The sequence below is a fragment of the Dicentrarchus labrax genome, unplaced genomic scaffold (genome assembly GCF_905237075.1).
Source record: "Dicentrarchus labrax unplaced genomic scaffold, dlabrax2021, whole genome shotgun sequence".
NCBI classification, from domain to species: domain Eukaryota; kingdom Metazoa; phylum Chordata; class Actinopteri; family Moronidae; genus Dicentrarchus; species Dicentrarchus labrax.
This window is the reverse complement of record NW_026136703.1, coordinates 2398364-2416845: the sequence shown is the minus strand read 5'-3', so window position 1 is coordinate 2416845 and position 18482 is coordinate 2398364. Positions and strand designations below refer to the sequence as shown.

The window sequence follows — 18482 nt, the reverse complement described above, 5'->3', positions numbered from 1 at the left end:
TTTTTTTTTGTACTTGAAAGATTTTAGTTTGTACTTGAAAGATTGTAGTTTGTACTTGGAGGATATTTTTTTGTAATTGAAGAAATATGTTTCTTTGTATGTGTAAAACATACTATTTGTTTCTGTAGCATGATGTATTTGTTTGATATGTACGTTTCTTATTTACAAAACAAAATGCATTAGTTTGTGAATGATGTTTTGTATTTGCAAACCACAATGAGTTTGTTTGTGAATCGTTGGGCGTGAGTCAAACGCGTTTTGTGTGTGTGTGAAGTTTTGGCATGATTCTAACTCCATATAAGTGTTACACTATTGTGGTACTCACGATATTGAGTATACCAGGTCTGGTATAGTGTTCACTTCCTAAATGTCAAAAGAATGGAGTTCAAAGACATGGTAAAAGGTCCTGCTCAGTAGTAGTCAGCAATAGGGATACAACTCTCTATTATGCAGTGTGTCATTTCATAGCACTATTAAAATGCATATCATAAAATGGTATGTTTGGACAATTAAAGGAGAAACGTTTTAAAGATAAAACAGCTGACTGACTGTAATGCAGTACATACCCTTGTCAGATTTCTTTAATAAACAAATTTGATGGATCCACATAATCAGAACTGTCACCTTTTTCACCCCACTGGAGTTTGCAGGCCTGCTTTTACAGAAAACTGAACTGTTAGATGCAGTTGAAATTCCATTTCACTCTGAAGCTACTTCAGCACAAGGTCTTCTTGATTTTAAGGAATGTAAGAAAACAGTAGGCCTATTGCCTTCATTTATTTCTATATATATATATATATATATATATATATATATATATATATAGAATCTATTCATCTTTTAGAAGGCTTTTATTGTATTGTATTTATCAAAAGCAAACTCAACATAGAAAGATCAGGCTGTCAGCAGCAGCGCAGCAGCAGAAACGCACACTGCTAATGTGTTCTGTTAAACCAAAGACATAATAAGACAGCTACACCTTGAGATCACTTGAGCACATACACCATAGGCCATTTGCAGGAAAAAAGCACTGTTGCATGCATTAATAATTACTCTCTGGGATCAGGTTCTGTAACCTATCTGTAACAATATCTCTCGAGAATCCATCTTGCCAGGATCAGCACTGCCTAATTTGACAGTTTGATCTGAGTTTGGTGCGTTGAGCTGGACCATATGAACCAAAGTAAGACTAATAATCCACTCACTGAGAATGAGCTGTCAATCACAAGGTAGCCCCCTCTACAGCATACCCTGCTTTATGGTCTATTTTACTCTAAATGGGGCCATCATTTACTAAATGAACATCATGCTTAATGGAAGAAGACTGAAACTAGAGATTGAGACCATACACTCACTAGGAAACTGTTTACTGAGCTCATAAATGAAGAGAGAAGTCAGCTAATTTCTCCATAAGACTGCATGTCTACTACACGCTGTCAGGTTCCAGGTCCTGTGCTAATAAACCACTTTATTTGGAACTGTTTGCATTCTCCTGTAGGTAACTATTTGATGTTTCAAGTTCTCAGTTGTCAGTCAGAAAATAGGACCTGTCAGTATTACCTGTTAAATTGACCTGTGTTAAGCTGGAAAATAGACCCATCATTCATTGCCAGTGTAACAACACCATCAAGTGCGTGTGAGAGAGGCTTTAGAGAGAAATGCTTCAACTCAACTCTTAATTCTGGAATAATGGATGTGAACCGTTGAACACTGAAAGTTTTTCAGCTTGATAAACCTTGACATCTGTCTGGTATACGTTTCCTCCTTTCTGTTACCAGCCATTATCTTCCATAGAAGCCAAGTATGATTGGCTTCAAGCCTTGGCACAGATGTACCGTAACAACTTTAGAGTGTCATTTATCCCTTAAGCTACAGACACAATTCTGAGGCCCTGATCTCTACAGCAAAACTTCAGCAGCAAAATAAATGGACAAATAAAAAAGAACAGAAAAAAACATGTAAACATAGAAAACCAGTGATTTGATAGAATGTATTTTCAAACGGCCAACATGTCAGGCAGCCCTGACTATATTTAGTAAATACAGAACAACTGATAAACTGAACATTGAACCCAAACAGTGAACACAATAACTTGGTTTGGATGAATTTTAGCATTTTTTTTTATTATTTCCTGTGAATACACTTTTTATACAATCCTCTGTCTGTATTATATTAGTTTTTTTTAAATAATCATAAATACTTAATAGGCTGCTTTTTTGACTAATTCAGTGTTTTCTTCAACCTGATACTTGGCCATACATTGTTCTAATACAGCTTGTGTTCAGGTCATAAATAATATATAATAAATAATTCACTGTAATGCGATGATTAAATGGTTTACTTTTAAAATTTTAACTTTAAATTTTGTAAGTTTAAAAACCTTCTTGAATAAGTACCTTTTCCTAGTTTCTTTTTTTTACAACACAAATAAAAACTTCAAAATTAAGTCAGTGTCACTTAAAATTATTAAAGCTACTTGATCAAGAATGTTTTTTTTATTTAAAATTGGATGTAATCAGTTTTAACAATTTTTTGTTGTTATGTAGTTTGACAATGTAATCTAAACATTAAAAATAACAGTTTAATTTAGTTTTCTTCACAGAAATTAATGAAATGTTGAGTTTTCTAGTATGCCTTAAAATCAACCTCCCATACGACCTCCCATGAAGCTTTGCTGACCTCCAGGTTGCAGCCCGCTGCTGTAATGTATAAAGAAATTGAAAATGAAGAAAATCTGGCAACTTGTACTTATACAGGATATGAGGAGATCTGCTTACATTTGGATATCTACATAACTTTATATGAAATGTATGTTACAGCTTGCACAGATGCATGTGCGTTGATGTCTGTATTGTTGTACTTTGAGTGGTCATGAGTGTAGAATTGATTCAGATCTTAACAAAGCCTCAGAGCCTTGCGATGTGGCAGTATGTTGGAGTGGCTGAAGTCACTGTCCTTGTCAAGGTGAAGTATGCTGCGTTCTGTGGCATACTGAATATAATAGTAGTACAGAGCTGAATGCGATGTAAAGCCCAAAGCACACTCTCTGCACCCCTGATCCCCCAGCAGATCCTCTCTCCGATCGGCTTCATATTCTCACTTCAATTATCACTCCAGCTGGGAGTATTATTAGGTCCTAATCTAGGCCTGTGTAATTCTGTAGGGCACAGTTCAATTAGAACCTGAAAAGGGAATCACTGTGCTGTAGCGCATCATATATCTCCTTTATCATGGAGGAATCAGGGGCAGCTTGTTAATAATTCAGGGTTCCAGCCATTAAGAACAACTACTGGACATGTGTTTTAAATAGCCATATAATAGCCTAAATTTAAACAGCCATAAAACAGAAACGCTGTGGCCTAAACACATAACTGTGTTAAACAGAGAGGGATGAAACGGAGAGGGAAGAAAAAGGGAATGATTGTGATAAAAACTGAGGACAGCACGACACAGATGGTTTCTGACTCTGGGGCTCTCAGCTCTGGTGCTTTACAGTAAATGCAGTGGGGTCGGGTGAACTACTGTTTGAAACAGACTAGGTGTCTACATCTACCATGCTGTGTGATCGATTCAGCTGACAACGGCAGGAGAGACACTCCGTGCTGCACTGAAACCCCCTCTCCTCTGCTCTCCAGCACGTTGTTTGCTTTTTTATTCAAGGTTTATTAATACTTAACATTTTGTGTATCAAAATTGCACCAAATTTGACACTGTACTTACTTGGATCCCCAGAAACACACCACCACAAGTGAAGTCAATCTGACGAACGGTTGTCAAGAAAAGCAAAGAACACATACAGACAGAGAGCACTTAGTGAATCTCTCAATGACAGTGGAAACAAAGCCTATCATATAGGTCACACAATATTTAGCTATTTCATGTGCTGTTAATGAATATATTCATATCAGAAATCAACTGCAGCCCCAGCCTGACTTGATGGGTACGAGTTTGATCATGGATAAAGTTGCTAACTACGAAAAAGAATGGCGATATAAACAGCAAAACAAAAGGATAAAAAGGAAAAAGATAGCAGAGACTGAACTTTGGAAAAATGGTCAGTTGTAAATGGATTGCACTTACAGTATATAGAGCCTAAACCAGTATTATTCTGGCCCCCATTTGCAATTATTCAAACTTTTATTCCATATATATAAACCTTCATTCCATTTATTCAAGTTGCTCATCAGACGTGCCATGGTGCAACACAAAAACATTTACCATACAGCATATGAGGTATAATATGAAGCAAATAATGAGCTTGGATGTTTGCCTTGGTACCCTGGAGTCTTCTGTGTTACTCTGAATTTCTCCTAAGGGGGATCAATGAAGGAATATCTTATCTTATCTTATCTTATCTTTACATGTTCCTTACCTGAAAAGGTGATCTCTGTAGCTAACCAGGAAAAGTCTTATTAATATATTCCTATAAAGCTGAGGCTGTGGGTCACAGAAGTCCAGGTATTTTTATGCCTCAGTAATAAGATTCTCTTTGTCCACTGTGACAGACCACAAAAGAAAATGAGACAAGAAAGAAAGCCAAGGCGCAGCAGGGGGATGTTCAGGTTGTTGGATTCTGACAAATATGCTTGGACCGATGACTTTGGAAAATGGAATAGTGGGTTTACATAGAAAATAATTGGGCCAACTGTTATGACAGATGTCATATGGCTCTTGTATATGAACACATCTAAATATTTTACAACAAATCATTCATACTGTACATGCTACACAATATGATTTTAAAAATATGATTTTGTGTGATTTGTGTCACAATGTCACTTGTGTTTGACGAAGCACCTGGCCAAGCTGGTAGCATCTGCAATTAAACCTGGGTGGTGGGTGCCTTTTCCAGTATTTGTTTGTGACTCAGTCAAGGGTGATGTGTATAGAAAGGGTTTTTCTTAATATAAACCAGGGGTGTCAAGCCCAATTTAGTTCATGGAACACATACAGCCCAATTTGATCTCAAGTGGGCCCGGACCAGTAAAACCACTACATAATAACCTACAAATGACAGCACCCCCACAATTTTCCATTTCTTTTAGTGTAATGAAGTACAAGTACATTTAGAAAATGTTCACAATTGATGAACAGTCCATTTACAAAGTTGATGATGAATAGCTTGAGATGTCATAAGAAAAATTTCAACAAAATGTTTTTAATGAATGTGGAAAAGCTGTGATAGACTGCTGTTCCTCAAACCGGACAACAGTTCATTTATCTTCTCTGTTCTGTCTGTGCAAGTCCTTTCACCATAATGAGTCTGATAGTGGCGCCAAATGTTATATTCCTTGAGCACTGAAAGACATTTTCCACCGGTGGCTCCTGCAGGAACTACGCCTACACTTGTCAGTGCTGTGTCACTTAGCCTGTACGTAAGTGTGGGTGATCTATAATAGTGTACACTCCTCCTACTCTTACGGCGTGGACACACTGCCCACATGAGCAGTGTGTGACTGCTGCCTCGCTAAACTGCTGCAGCTCTGTGTCCACACAGAGAGCGCTGCTGCTGCCGGCCCTATCATTCTACATTGAGTTTGCCTTTAATTGTTTCTTTGTTCTGTTTCTACAGTATCCCGGAATGGACAAACCAAACACTGAATCTAGATAGGAACTTTTTAGTGGGTTTTGCAGCTACCGTAGTTTCTCCTACACACTTGGAATGGGAGGGGCCGGCAAGGGCGTTCTGCAATCTGCAACTACACAGCCTGATGGAACTAAATCCTACACGCTGAACCTTTAATACTGAACTTGCCTGTTTTGTAGTTTCACGGCCACCGTAGTTTCTCCTATGTGCTTTCTTGAGGTGAGCAGTTTCAATCTCACCGGTAGATGAGATAAATCCTACACTTCCTTAATTTGTATTACTTTATTATATAGAGACTTCCCAGTCATAATATGGACCTGTTTGTCAAAGTGAATACAAGTTGGAAAATAGTGATTATGGCAACTCCCGTAGGGGATCATTCTTGCTTGTGTTCTTTTTATTTGCAGCATTTTTTTTCATTCTAATTTGTTGTTGAAATGTGTCCTTCTGTTGCTTCTGTTTTGTCGCTTTGCTTGCATTTTAGTGCCTTGAGCTTCTCAGCCACCGTAGAAAACACTGTCTAGGCTAGGGGTGCACAGTTAATCGAAACTGCAGTGTGGCCAAGTGCAATATCCAAATCACAGAAGTTTGTGATAAATTAGCATTATAGTAGTTCTGAAGAGATGCCCTGGTCTACAAATCTTGTTCTCCTCATTTGAGAGAACATATTTGTTTGGTACAGACCCCCAAAAATGTTACATCATTATCATTCTAAATGTATTTGTCAGTGAAAATTAAAATTGTGATGTAAAACTCATTCCCACACTAATCGAGAATCATTTTGCAATGTTTATGTTTATGATTATGATGTTTTTACCATATTGTTCAGCCCTACTCTAGGCCTAGACAGATGTAGAATCTAAGAAACAAGTCTAAATTGGACAGGGCTCAAAATCAACAATGTTTTGATAACGTGTTTAACACACGGGCAAATGTAATAGAACCACCCAAACTGAACTCTCGAACACCGTATGGTCACGATGCCTCCCCTGGGCCAGGTGATGCTTGTTTGACCCATGTCTGTTGTCAGGATAATAGAGGGGAGGATGTGTGTGTGTTTTAGTGAGAGTGTGAGTGTGTGTGTTTGTGTAATTTACCTTAGGCATCACAGCTGGGGGTTTTAACTAAACTAGGCCACATTTGGCCTGAAGTGAGTGAATATTTAACCCATCACAGCTGTGTTGGGGAATGTGTGGCAGAGGGCACCAATAGGATTCGCTAATTTCACATTTTGACCATGAATAGAGGTCGATGCCAGATATCTGCGGATTACGCTCTCTTCGTGAGCACAACCGTAACTGTCCGCTTAAGTAGCTCGCAATAATATGTGTGCTCACCTGTGTGGAAGCCATGTAGGTACCAGTTGGACCGGCTCACATAAATCAGCAGATTGTTGTACAGAAGGCTGCCATCATTATCATCACAAAACAGCTGGGATATTATCCTTAATTAGAGGCTTTAGTAAAGGGAGTCCTTTTTTTTCACCTCATTTAATTAATGAACTCCTCTCTTGTGAGAAACCTGGCATGCTACGCTCTTGGAAAGCTCAAATGTGACTAAAATATTCCTTGGCCAACAAACTGAGCCAGGCCTTTTGTCAGTGAAATGCAATTATTTCTTTTTTCTCTTTGACAACAATGATGAATTCACGACTCAAATTAGCTGAGCATGTTTGCCTTCTTTGGCTGTCTCCAGTCTGTGGAGCACTGTAACTATTCTTAGTCCCATACACTGATCAGCCATAACATTCTGGGCACCTGGGCACCCTGGTGGTCAGAATGTTCTGCAGCCCCATAACAACAAACTGTGATGCTGTGTTCTGACACCGTTCTACATTGGCCAGCCTTCACTCCCCACGTGCATCAATGAGCCTTGACTGCCCATGACCCTGTCTCTGGTTCTTTTCCTTCCTTGGAGCACTTTTGATAGGTACTGACCTCTGCAGACCGGGAACACCTCACAAGAGCTGCAGGTTTGGAAATGCTCTGACCCAGTCGTCAGATGGGAAAAAGGTGATAGAAAGGTGTCACAACACATAGTGCATCACAGGTTGTTGGTATGGGGCTGTGTATGTGGCTGTAGCATAATAAAGATAATTTTGAGGGAACTATTACCGGTTACATTGTTCATTTGCTATCATTTTTCTTCTCTGAGTCTGACCTCTGCTGTCTAAACACACACACACACACACACACACACACACACACACACACACACACACACACACACACACACACACACACACACACACACACACACACACACTTCCATTATGATCATGTACTATTATATGTGAATGCACTGTTAGGGCTTAAACTACATTTATGGGTTGATAATCCTTTCTACTGATGCTGCATTCAAGTTCATTCAGTTTTCTGACGGGTCTGCTGGCAGCAGATTGTCGTGGTGATGAGAACATTAATGTCCTTTCACCTGAATGTTCCTTGAATCATTTTTGACAATGCGAAGGGGAAAAACTCTCTTATTGAAAGTACACATCATCTCTTAGGAAGTACATTATGACAGTGGAACCTGTCCTTAGGCATGAGGCATATGTAAGAGTTTGGTTCGGCCATATTACAAAAAAAAACACATCGTCTTACCTATTGTTACCTTATCTTTGTGTCTCTACATCAGTACATTGAAGCTAAAGGGACTCAAAGCCTCCATTTCCCAAAACAATGTCCCTGTTTCACCCGCCGTACATTATGTGTTTCTACGTTTTTTTGGTTGTTCGTCTAACATGCATCCATGCTGCTCTTTAGCTTGTGGCTGTGGTTGCTCTACAACTCTGCCATGCTTGCAATGTCCACTGAAGTGTTTCAGAAGTGAATGTCTTCCAGCAGTCTGTTTCTTCAGTAAGGATTACAGTGGCTGACTTTTTGTTTTGTTTTACACAAAACGAAAACGCTATTTGGTGTTTGTTTGAGAGGGAGGTGTTTATAGTTTTTGGTAATATCTGTTATTCGTGTGGCCTTTGAATGCACTCATTGTAAGTTGCATTAGAGGAAATACCAAGGGATTCTGAGGAAACGAGTCTGCAGTGGACCTGTATGTATACAGTAATATGAAAAGTCCCATGTTGTTCAATAAGCGAAGGAAGCCCAAATATATAAACCACAAAGACAAAATTCATCAGATGGACTAAAAAAGACTAAACAATGTTTCTGTCTCTTGTTTGTTCTCTTTCTGTGTGAAAACAGAATAAATTAAGTGTGAAAACCAAGAAAGAACAGAATGTCCTTTCGCCCCAGTGCTGTTTCTCTCTGTGTCCTGCTCTACTTTTTGTTTAAATTGTCAGACTCCCTGCCTTTAACCTGTTCCCATCACTGCTTCCACTCCTCTCTGTGTCTCTCCCCTTTCCACTTTGCTCTCTACATCTTGGACTGCCTGTGGTTGAATACTAAAATCAGAGGTCTGTTGTTTTTCGGAACACCAACCACTGTGTGCTTCCTTTGAAATTGTTCAAGACAAGACGCTGTGATATTGTTTCTTGCAACAACTCAAACTGCTGCCTCAATAGAAGTCCTCCCTGTGTAGTATTGTGTGTAAGACGATGGAGTTAAGCTTAGTGTGTGTTTTTCTGCCTCCTCTCCTTCAGTCTGACAGACAGTGAAGGTGGTTTACCCTATGACAAGGAATCTATGGCCATCATCCACTTGAACAACACTACAGTCATGTACCTGAAGGAGGTCACCAAGTTCCTTGCTGTGGTCTGCTTCCTCCGCAAGGAAAGCTTTGAGAGGAAAGGTTAGTCAGTTTACAGTCAGTACATCTTGCACATTTGAAACTAATAGCATGTAACTAACAGCCATTCACCATGTCCTCCATTACTTGAGCTCAGCACTTGTGTAGAGTTGCAAAGTGGGATCCCTGGTTCCAGAAGTAAAGGTTCCAGACAATGTTACATGACTCACGGTTGGAACACTTCTCCAGATTCAATCATCAGTCCAAATGATTAGGAGTTCCATTCAAAGTTCAAAACGTTGAGGTTAACTATGACTCCCATGATGCATTTCGGCAAGAAACATTCGATTCCAACCCGACGAGGGCAGTATACATGCCAACAGATATTCTCGTCTGCCATTAATGCCATAGGAAGAAGAAGAACACCGACCAGCACGGAAGAACAACACACGTTGAAGATTGCAACAAGTACAGCTGCAGCGTTTCACATATGAACTCCTAACAACTTGTCAGATACATCATCACATGTTGGAAACACTCCGTTTGGTTTATTCGAGGGGTTGCACCATAATAAAGCATGTAGGAGGCGGGTGACTCTTCCGTAATGATGAGTGTTTTTGATATCAATACAAAATTACCACAAACCACAAGCCACAAAATTATAATTGTGATAGAAACGGAGGACAGTGTGACTCCAGTCTGTCTGCCCCTGGGATTTTATAACTGAACTATGAGCAGACTTTGTGGAAATCTGATGTTTTTCCATCACAGATGATGAACAGGCAGTAGGAAAGGCTACGTTGACTAATCGTTTCTGTTATTTCTTACTGAAGAGCTACACACTGTGGTTATTTTCTTAAAGGTTTTAATAGAAGGAGTGTATGTTGAAGTACAAGGGATTTATTGTTTTGTTTTTAACTGTGGTATTGAATAAAATGGTATCAAGAATCGTGAATTGAGTTTCACTGGTATTGATATCGACTACTAAATGTCTTATACAGTGACAGTCCTAGTTGTGAGTAAATTCAGCAGCTATGGCCTGTTTTATTTTCTGCTGTAACTACAAAGCTGTTATGAGATGTCTAAAGCTTGGATTTGACTAAGGACAGTGATAATCATATTGCTACCTCTTCAGCCTATGAGCAACACCATACATCAACTACCAATTCTCTGTAAGGGTGCTCCTACTGATCGGTCACCAATTGTAATCAGCTGATATCTGCTCTAATTAGTTTAATCTGTGATCTGACGCATTTATTTTATTCCACAGCAAAGTTACAGTCAGTCTTTGATACACATAGATGTATTCTAGAGGGCCGCAAGTATATTAACGCTCAATGACTCCTTTTAGTGTTAAAAGAGAGAGACTTTTTCTGGTAGATGTTCTGAAACCACAGAGCACTCTTCCACTCACGGTTCACCTGCTGTCTATTTTCCAAAGTGCTTGATAGCCTAAGTGGAACGTATCAATGCACTGTAATTAAACTGAAACTTTATTATTATTTATTTATTTGTTGTTTATTTGTAGTCTATTTTATTTTATTTTATTTTATTTTATTTTATTTTATTTTATTTTATTTTATTTTATTGCTTTAATGTTCCCTTTTCCTCACAGAGGCACTGTAGATTGCTGGTGCTCTGTGGTTCAAAGATTCTCTACAAATAAACCTTGTCTCAACTCACCAAAGTAGACAGACAACCTAAATTACCTAAATCACATCAATATAGATTATTTTGTACTATAAAAAAAAACAGATGAAGCACAACTCAGTGGGTTTATGTGTATTTTCTGCTGCAGTTACACAGAGTGCTTTATAATGATTGAGCAGGCAGGTCAGCTGTTGGGAGCTGCCCTGGAGCAGCAGGGGGTTCACCGCCTCACTGAAGGGTACTTATCCACTGCTTGTTGATGGAGTGAAGGGCATTGCTTGTTCATCCTCCCACATCTTTATACAGGCTTGGGGGATTTAAGTCTGCAGTTCTTTGGTCCCAGGTTGACATCTCCAACCTCCACAGCAGCAGTTCACATACAGCCACTGCAATTATCTGCATTGAGCTTTCTTTTAGAACACAAGATCAGAGTCAGTGGACAGTAGCCGCTAAATCTGATTCAAACCCACAATAACCACAGTACATATGGTGCAAAGATAACATGCTGATAGAGAGAAAACATGTCTGTGGTCTTACTTACGTTACTCAGTGGCTGTCAGCCACATTTATTCAGAGCTGCTCAGCAGGCGTAAGGGTAGATCTTTTTTGATGTACTGATTGACGTAGTGTACTTCGATGTGTCTGCTTTACTCTCATTGCTGTGGTGATTATTTTTTTCACTGATTCCATGTTTAGTTCAGCAGTCTGGTTGAAGAGCCACTTTGAAGTCTGATACATTTCTCTCAGATCATATTAAGATGCCTGGAACGGCCCACGTCTTAGAGCAGAATGTATGATGTATTTTCACCTGGAGCTCTTCATTTAGCTGACTGCCTTTATATTATGTTTCCAGATTCTTGAAACAAACACAATCTGTTATGGGTTGGAAATGAATTTCCGTTCAACCAAACAATAAGATTACAACATTAATTCTCTTTGTTGACGGTGGATATGGATATAGGAGTATGGCTGGATATGAAACCACAATACTATTTTGTTACCAACTGAAGTGTCAGTAGCCCCGCACATTATGCTTGCTCAGATTTGTACTCTTTTCTACTTAGTTTCTTACTAAATCAAAGAAAAAGGTTTTCTTTAGAAAACTTGTTTATACTTCTAAGTAAGTTATGAGCCAGCACCAGTACCAAAACTGCCATACTGCATCATTTAGTTTAGCTTTGTTATTTTAATAAAATATTGCCACATGAAATCACGCATCCTCCATGACTGCATATCTTTCAACGTAAACCCCCTACCAATGCTTTAGTTCTGGATTTTGCCCTGTCTAAATGTGCATGGAGAGGAAATGCTGCAGGGAGAAGGAGTTGCTCTTTCCTACCAGACTCTGTCCTCCTCACGATGTCAGCAGACACACTGGGGTCGACGCAAACGGTACATCATATCGGAATTACCACTAAGAGTGCTTGCACACAGTCGCCATTTTATCCGCCTCTTTGTTCCGTCATTGTCATAGATAACTGATAATGCAGAATCCTCCCATACGGAAACAAAAACAATGCTGGTGGTAAAAACTTGAAAAATCTCTCCAGCATACAGTCCCCATGATTTATTTTGAACAAGGGGACAAGGGGGAGCCCACATCTTTCCAGTCATTCCAAAATTCTGACCCTGTCACCATGGCTGAAGGCTCCATTTGCTCGTTATATCTAAAAAAGTAGAATCCCATAGATGCCAAAAAAGCGGGGAGATAAGGGTTTATGATGACACGGAGGCAAATCTAAAATCTTTCTTCTTTTTTTTGTGGGTATTAGGATTGGGTTTGGTCTGAAGGAGCTACATTAGTCAAATGTGAGGTTTGGTGGTGATTGGACAAAGTACACTGAATTAACAACTTTTAAGCAATGGGCCCTATCTTGCCATAAACCAATCAGAAAACGCAAGTCATCTTCTTTGGATAAACCCCACATTCCCAAATTTAAAAAGGGGGGGCAAAAAACAAACTCTTTCCCTTTCCCTTTAAAAGCAGGCGCGCTTGTTCCATGGCAGATTGCTATTATAACAGCAGATTGGCCAGGCGCACGCCAGGAGCGGTTCACAGCCGAGGAGACCGACGTTCTCGTCAGGGCCGTAAAAGACCAAGAAGTGACATTATTGACATGAAATAAATGTAACACAGCCATACAATAAATCCAAACAATGTAACGCAGCTTCGCAGGAAGAAGACCCTGGCCTCGGGAGCAGTGCGCACGGGCCATGCAGTGCATGAGGGCCAGCTGAGGATGGAGCAGCGCAAACACCAAGGTGCAGAGGATCCAGACCCACTACACGCCGGAGGACCACCCGTTCCTGCAGCAAACCGGGTTTGACATGCTGGAGCAGGAGCTGTCCGGGATACGGCAAAGTATTAATGCCCGTCTTGACCGGGTGGTGATGTTGCTGCTGCCTCTCAGGCGCATCCCCTCAAGTCTGCGCCCTTAAAATAGCATCTGAATAAGCGCCACTGACTTTAGACTTGTTTTTTCCTGGTCGGTGGCGGAATTGTTTTCTGAAACAGCAAAATAGCACCAGGGAACGTTTACGCCGGAACACTCCTCCTCTTTTCACTGAACCGCCCCCTGGAGCGCAAGTTCATTCCCTAATTTAAGGACGTGCGCCCGTGGAGGGAAAATTCCAATTGCGCTGAGTGCACGATAGAGCCCAATATGTTGAAACTCAACGTCACAGTCACAAATCGCAGAACTTTTAATAATGATGATCTTTACATTGTACTGACCAAGTCAGTCAGATCCATTGCCAAATCTGCAAAAATTACCATAAAATTAAAAATGATCAATTTCCTGTTGGGATTGTGATATTGATCCCAAAGTCTTTTTTGTTTGCTGGTCATGATAAATGTGCATACCAGTTTTCATACATATCTGTAAAATGTGACTCGGGCTGAGTTTAGGGGGCACTGTCAATTTATTTTTTCACGCCCATGCAGCTTGCATGCCTGCGGTGATCACTAATCGGTTGACTGATTAATCGCGCTGATTATCTGGCATTTTGACATAATCAGCATTGGCCAATATCTGTGCTCACATGGTCGATCCATCCGCAGGCAGCCTCATCAGTGTGGCTGCTGTGGAACGATGTTAGCGCTCCCCTTTGTGAGTTTTGGGAAGGTGGTGAAAAAGTTAGCTTTTGAGCCCTGTACTATAACTCTCATACATCCTGTTGTAAACCTGAATTCCCCGTAAAACAGAATAGAATTAGACATGGCTCTTATGTTTTGATATCTGCATTGTATATCGGCCCTGCTCTCTAAATATTGGTATCGACCAGTGAAAATCCCTTATCGGTTGACTATTGACCACGCAGAGAGCGTTTCTGCTCCCTATCTTTCTGTACTGAGTCTGCCTTTAATAAATACCATACAGTAAAAGCCTTATGAATGGAGTCGGTGCACAGAAACACCAGAGAGCTTTATATTGTTTCCATGTCTGTGACATAAAGGAGTATATGTTTCTGGTATAATTTTGTGTGTGGCTGCTCTAAAAAAAACAAGACATTCTGCCACGCACACATGCTGCAGATGCGTCGTATGTGGACCAGCCTTTAGGCTGGTGTGCTTTTCTATCGTTTCAGTGTTTCTCTACAGTGAAAGTGCAGCACAGATTTAGGGTTCATCTGTTTACGTGTGCAGGCTCAGACTGGCAATCTGGTCATTCTACCAAATGCCAGATGGGCTGGCCCACCAGTGGGCCACAAAGCCAGCACCAACTGTGTGGGGACAAAAACTGACCACGGCCCACTTGATGTCAGAACAGCTGATGTGACTGGGGGTTACACTGTCAGAATAATTGTCAATAGGTACCCTGTAAGGCAGGGGCAGGAAGTAGTACTGGCTGTTGTCACCTCCCTCAACCCTTTCAAATGAATCCATCCATCCATGTAAAGTCAGTGAAATCCAGACAGAAAGAGCATAGTTTGAATCAAAAATACAAATGAGGGTTTTTTAATACAAATGCAGATCCCGCTGTTCTGTTGCATAAAAAACGTATCTTTTTTAACTCAGATTGTATGCATATGGTGGTATGTTCTTTATACTATGACATTCATTCTTAAAATTTGATTAATAAAAAATGAAATTGCAATATATTGCTTGGCCTGCAGTATATCAGAATATACTGCAATATACTATATCATGATACGTATTGTATTGCCAGATTCTTGCCAACACATAGTCCTACCAAGTTTTGTGAGCATTATCATTTTTTCCATGTCTGAATGACAAAAAGCCATTACTTTAACAGACACAGGATATACAGCCAACTATCTGACATATTTCCTGACCATAAAGTGTTATAGTTAGCAGCACCACGCTAATATCCCACAGACATAAGCACGTGACATTGTTGGTGTAATGGATAAATATCCATGTATACACCCATACATACAGTGTGCAATCAGAAGTGGTTATGAAGTGTGAAGCAGTGACAGCAGCAGTTGGATTCCACACATCAGTGATGGAGATGAACATCAATTATAAAGACTATTTGTGACCTTTTCTTATTCATGAATAACTGTCCAAACTTGGATATTCAGTGTACCACATATGTAAAGCATCAACAGCAGTGCCTCAGAATCAGGGCAAAGAAAAGAGGCTTCTTCTTGAACAGCTTTTTCACGGACACTACAATCACAGTGGGTGACCTCTGCTATTGAATGGCCAACAATGCCAGTTTGTGTACTGATAAAGGAGGCAGAGCAGTTTGCTGCAGCACAGATCTGTGCCATGTCCTTTGTACTGACTTTTACTTAAACAGGAATATCTAGACACAACCCACCACAGCTTGTTCTCTCAGTACTCTTTGCTTCTCTAAGTGTATTGTAACCATGTGTCCTTGGCAACAGAAAAGAACAATATCTTACATTAAGTGAATCAGGTCGTTCGTGTTTGTCAAAGTTCTTAAAAAAATACAAGATGCTCCAAAGAGACAGCTTGGTAAAAATGTTCTTTGCTAGCAGCTAAGTGTTTTTTATTTATTTATAGTGCTTATATTAACATCTGAAAACCTGAACATTTACTTTATATTAATTAATAGCTCACCTGCTCATTTCTTCAAAAGAACCATTATATTTTCTGAAAAAACCTGTAAGGTAGTTTTAAAAAAAATCTAATTTCCACTAGCAAGTAACCAACCGCATCAACGGACGAAATTTTGAGATAAATGTAGAAAAATTGGAAACAAAATGAAAACCAAACTGGATCAAGGTGCAGTGTATCATGCTGATAGAGCAGACAGAATATTATAAAAAGGCAATTTAATACCTAATTATCAAGTGCTCACAATAAAATGCATGGAAATAGATTGCAAACAAAATCAATACCAACTTTAATTCTGGTTGTTTGCCCATGAGTAATGTGAAAAAGGTGGTTGTATTGAACTTGTGCCAGGGGATAACAGCATACAGGAAAGCAGCAGCTGCAGCTGGTGAACTAAAAAACTAGCCTTTTCTGAGTTCTGCGTATTGCTTTAGATAATGGGATGTTCAGCATGACAAGAACCATCCTGTACAGTCCAGAATATTCCTCCTGTTCTCTCTGAAGGTGTCTGCTTACCTGCAGTCATAAGAGACCTGAGGAACTTTCTTGAAGTATTATATTTAAAATGTAAGATAAAGTAATTAATAATATGAGAAAAGCTTGTATTCATTCTGAAGTCTATAGAGAACATTCTATAAACATTGTATTGAATTGAGTGGGCAGCTTTTGTGGCCGCTTAACCTGAACAAATAACACAAAAAAGGAATGGACCTCTAATGGTGTGTTTATAGTCGCCCTTTAATCTGGTTTACAATGGTGGTATGAGCCTAAAATAAACAGATTTCGCTGTGATTTAATGTCAATAAGTTGATCAAACAAGTGTTGGAATAACTACATCATGATGGTGAGTAGTAAAATGTCTGAGTTCATTCTTTGTGGGTCTGTGCACAAGACGACAGGCAACTTTCCAAATGCTTGTTTTATGAACATGATCGGATCAATCGGGGCTATGCTAACTTAGTTTATACTAAAGTAAACCCGATAGACACATAGCTCTTACCAGGTACTCTGCATTTCTCTGTGCAATATCCTCTTCTGTCCGGGCTCCATATAAATATGAAGTAATGGTAAATGGGCTGTCCTTATATAGCATCTTTCTAGTCTTTCAACCACTCAAAGCGCTGTACACTAAATGCCACAGACCCCTATCCACACACATTCATACACTGTTGTCATGCAAGTGTCAACTGCTCATCAGAAACACACATTTAAACACCAATTGCAGTATCAGGGGCAGTTTGTGGTTCAGTATGTTGCTCACTTCAACATGCAGAGAGAGGAGCCGGAATGCAGGATAAGGCCCTGAAGAAGCAGTATCATATCATAGATGGGGGGGTTCGCAGCAGACAGGTTAAGAAGAGAGAGTGAAGAAAAATCCACTTTTTAATCCCCAAAGTTTAAAAATAAACTCTGAGCTCTCCTCTTGCCAGTAAACTTCTCCAGATCAGAGCGGAATCCAGTGTGACTACGGTGTTTATTCCTCCAGAAGCACCGGCTCTGCCCCCGGCTCTCTTTGCAGAGCTCCCTGGGCTCAAGTGGTTTTCTGTCGGCGGGCAGCATACAACACTGCAAAAAGAAAAGAAATAGGCAAAATTTTTTTGCTCAAAGTTCAACTTGAATGACAATAATGTCAAGAATGGCGCGGACATGCAGAATTTGCAATTTTGCCATTCTCGTCATTTGCGCTGCCTGCCGGGAATTCATGTCTGTTTGCGTCTTTGCATTGACTTTGTATGCAATGTACTCGCACAAAAATGTATACAGCTGTACACACACACCAGTGTGGCCGATAGCCTTCGAAAATGTACCTCGGAAAATCTACCCGCATTCGGGGCTTGGTGGGTGTTAATCTCAGACCCTTTTACACCCCCTAGTTAATACTTAGGGAAATGCATCCAAACACACTCTTAAATGTGTGTTCCTCTTGCATCATGCAAAGTAAGAAAGTATCAAAAAATATCACATTGCGATAATCTGGTTTGTAATATCGTATTGGTTCTCAAAAACAGAAGCGATTTTCATTTCAGCCAAATGAGTTGAGTTTTTGAAATGTTGCCTGTGAACAAGAGGCAACATTTCAATCATTTCAAACTTCTGCAGTGTTTACCGGGAATGAGTCAAATAAATGTAAATCTAAATGTATAACGAGATTATCTGAAGCATCTTAATCCCTCTGTGTATAATGCATGAATGCTGCTGTATTGCTCCAAAATGATGATAATACAAACAGCCAATGACAGTCCTTAAAATTATTAAATATCTCCATCTCCTGAAATGCTGATGGAGAAATTTGTTTCTGTGTATATGTCCTCCATGTGTCCCTACATCATATTCACTGCAGGTGTTTACACATGGATTGGTCTGTGTGGCAGCTGTTCCTGTGCTCCTACATGCAGTTTAGCTTTACTCCCTGTTTTCTCTGTAGTTGAACAGTCTGACTTTGTCTGCCTTCTGTTGCTTGGTAATGAGCAGATAGTAATGCTCAGTGACTGACAATGGCAGTTCTGT

At 39.8% G+C, this 18482-nt stretch overlaps 1 protein-coding gene across 5 annotated transcripts in view; it reads left to right on the top strand.

The window, feature by feature from the left end:
* rragd (ras-related GTP binding D) overlaps positions 1-18482 on the top strand; it is a 40524-nt gene that overhangs the window by 13786 nt on the left and 8256 nt on the right. For 3 of the 5 annotated variants that reach the window (XM_051384090.1, XM_051384112.1, XM_051384121.1), the window contains one exon: positions 9189-9337. In XM_051384090.1, the coding sequence (XP_051240050.1) occupies positions 9189-9337 (149 nt within the window). Of the gene's footprint in view, positions 1-9188; positions 9338-9431; positions 9662-9685; positions 10694-18482 lie in introns of those variants that run through there. The other 2 variants (XM_051384101.1, XM_051384130.1) reach the window with 2 other exon arrangements.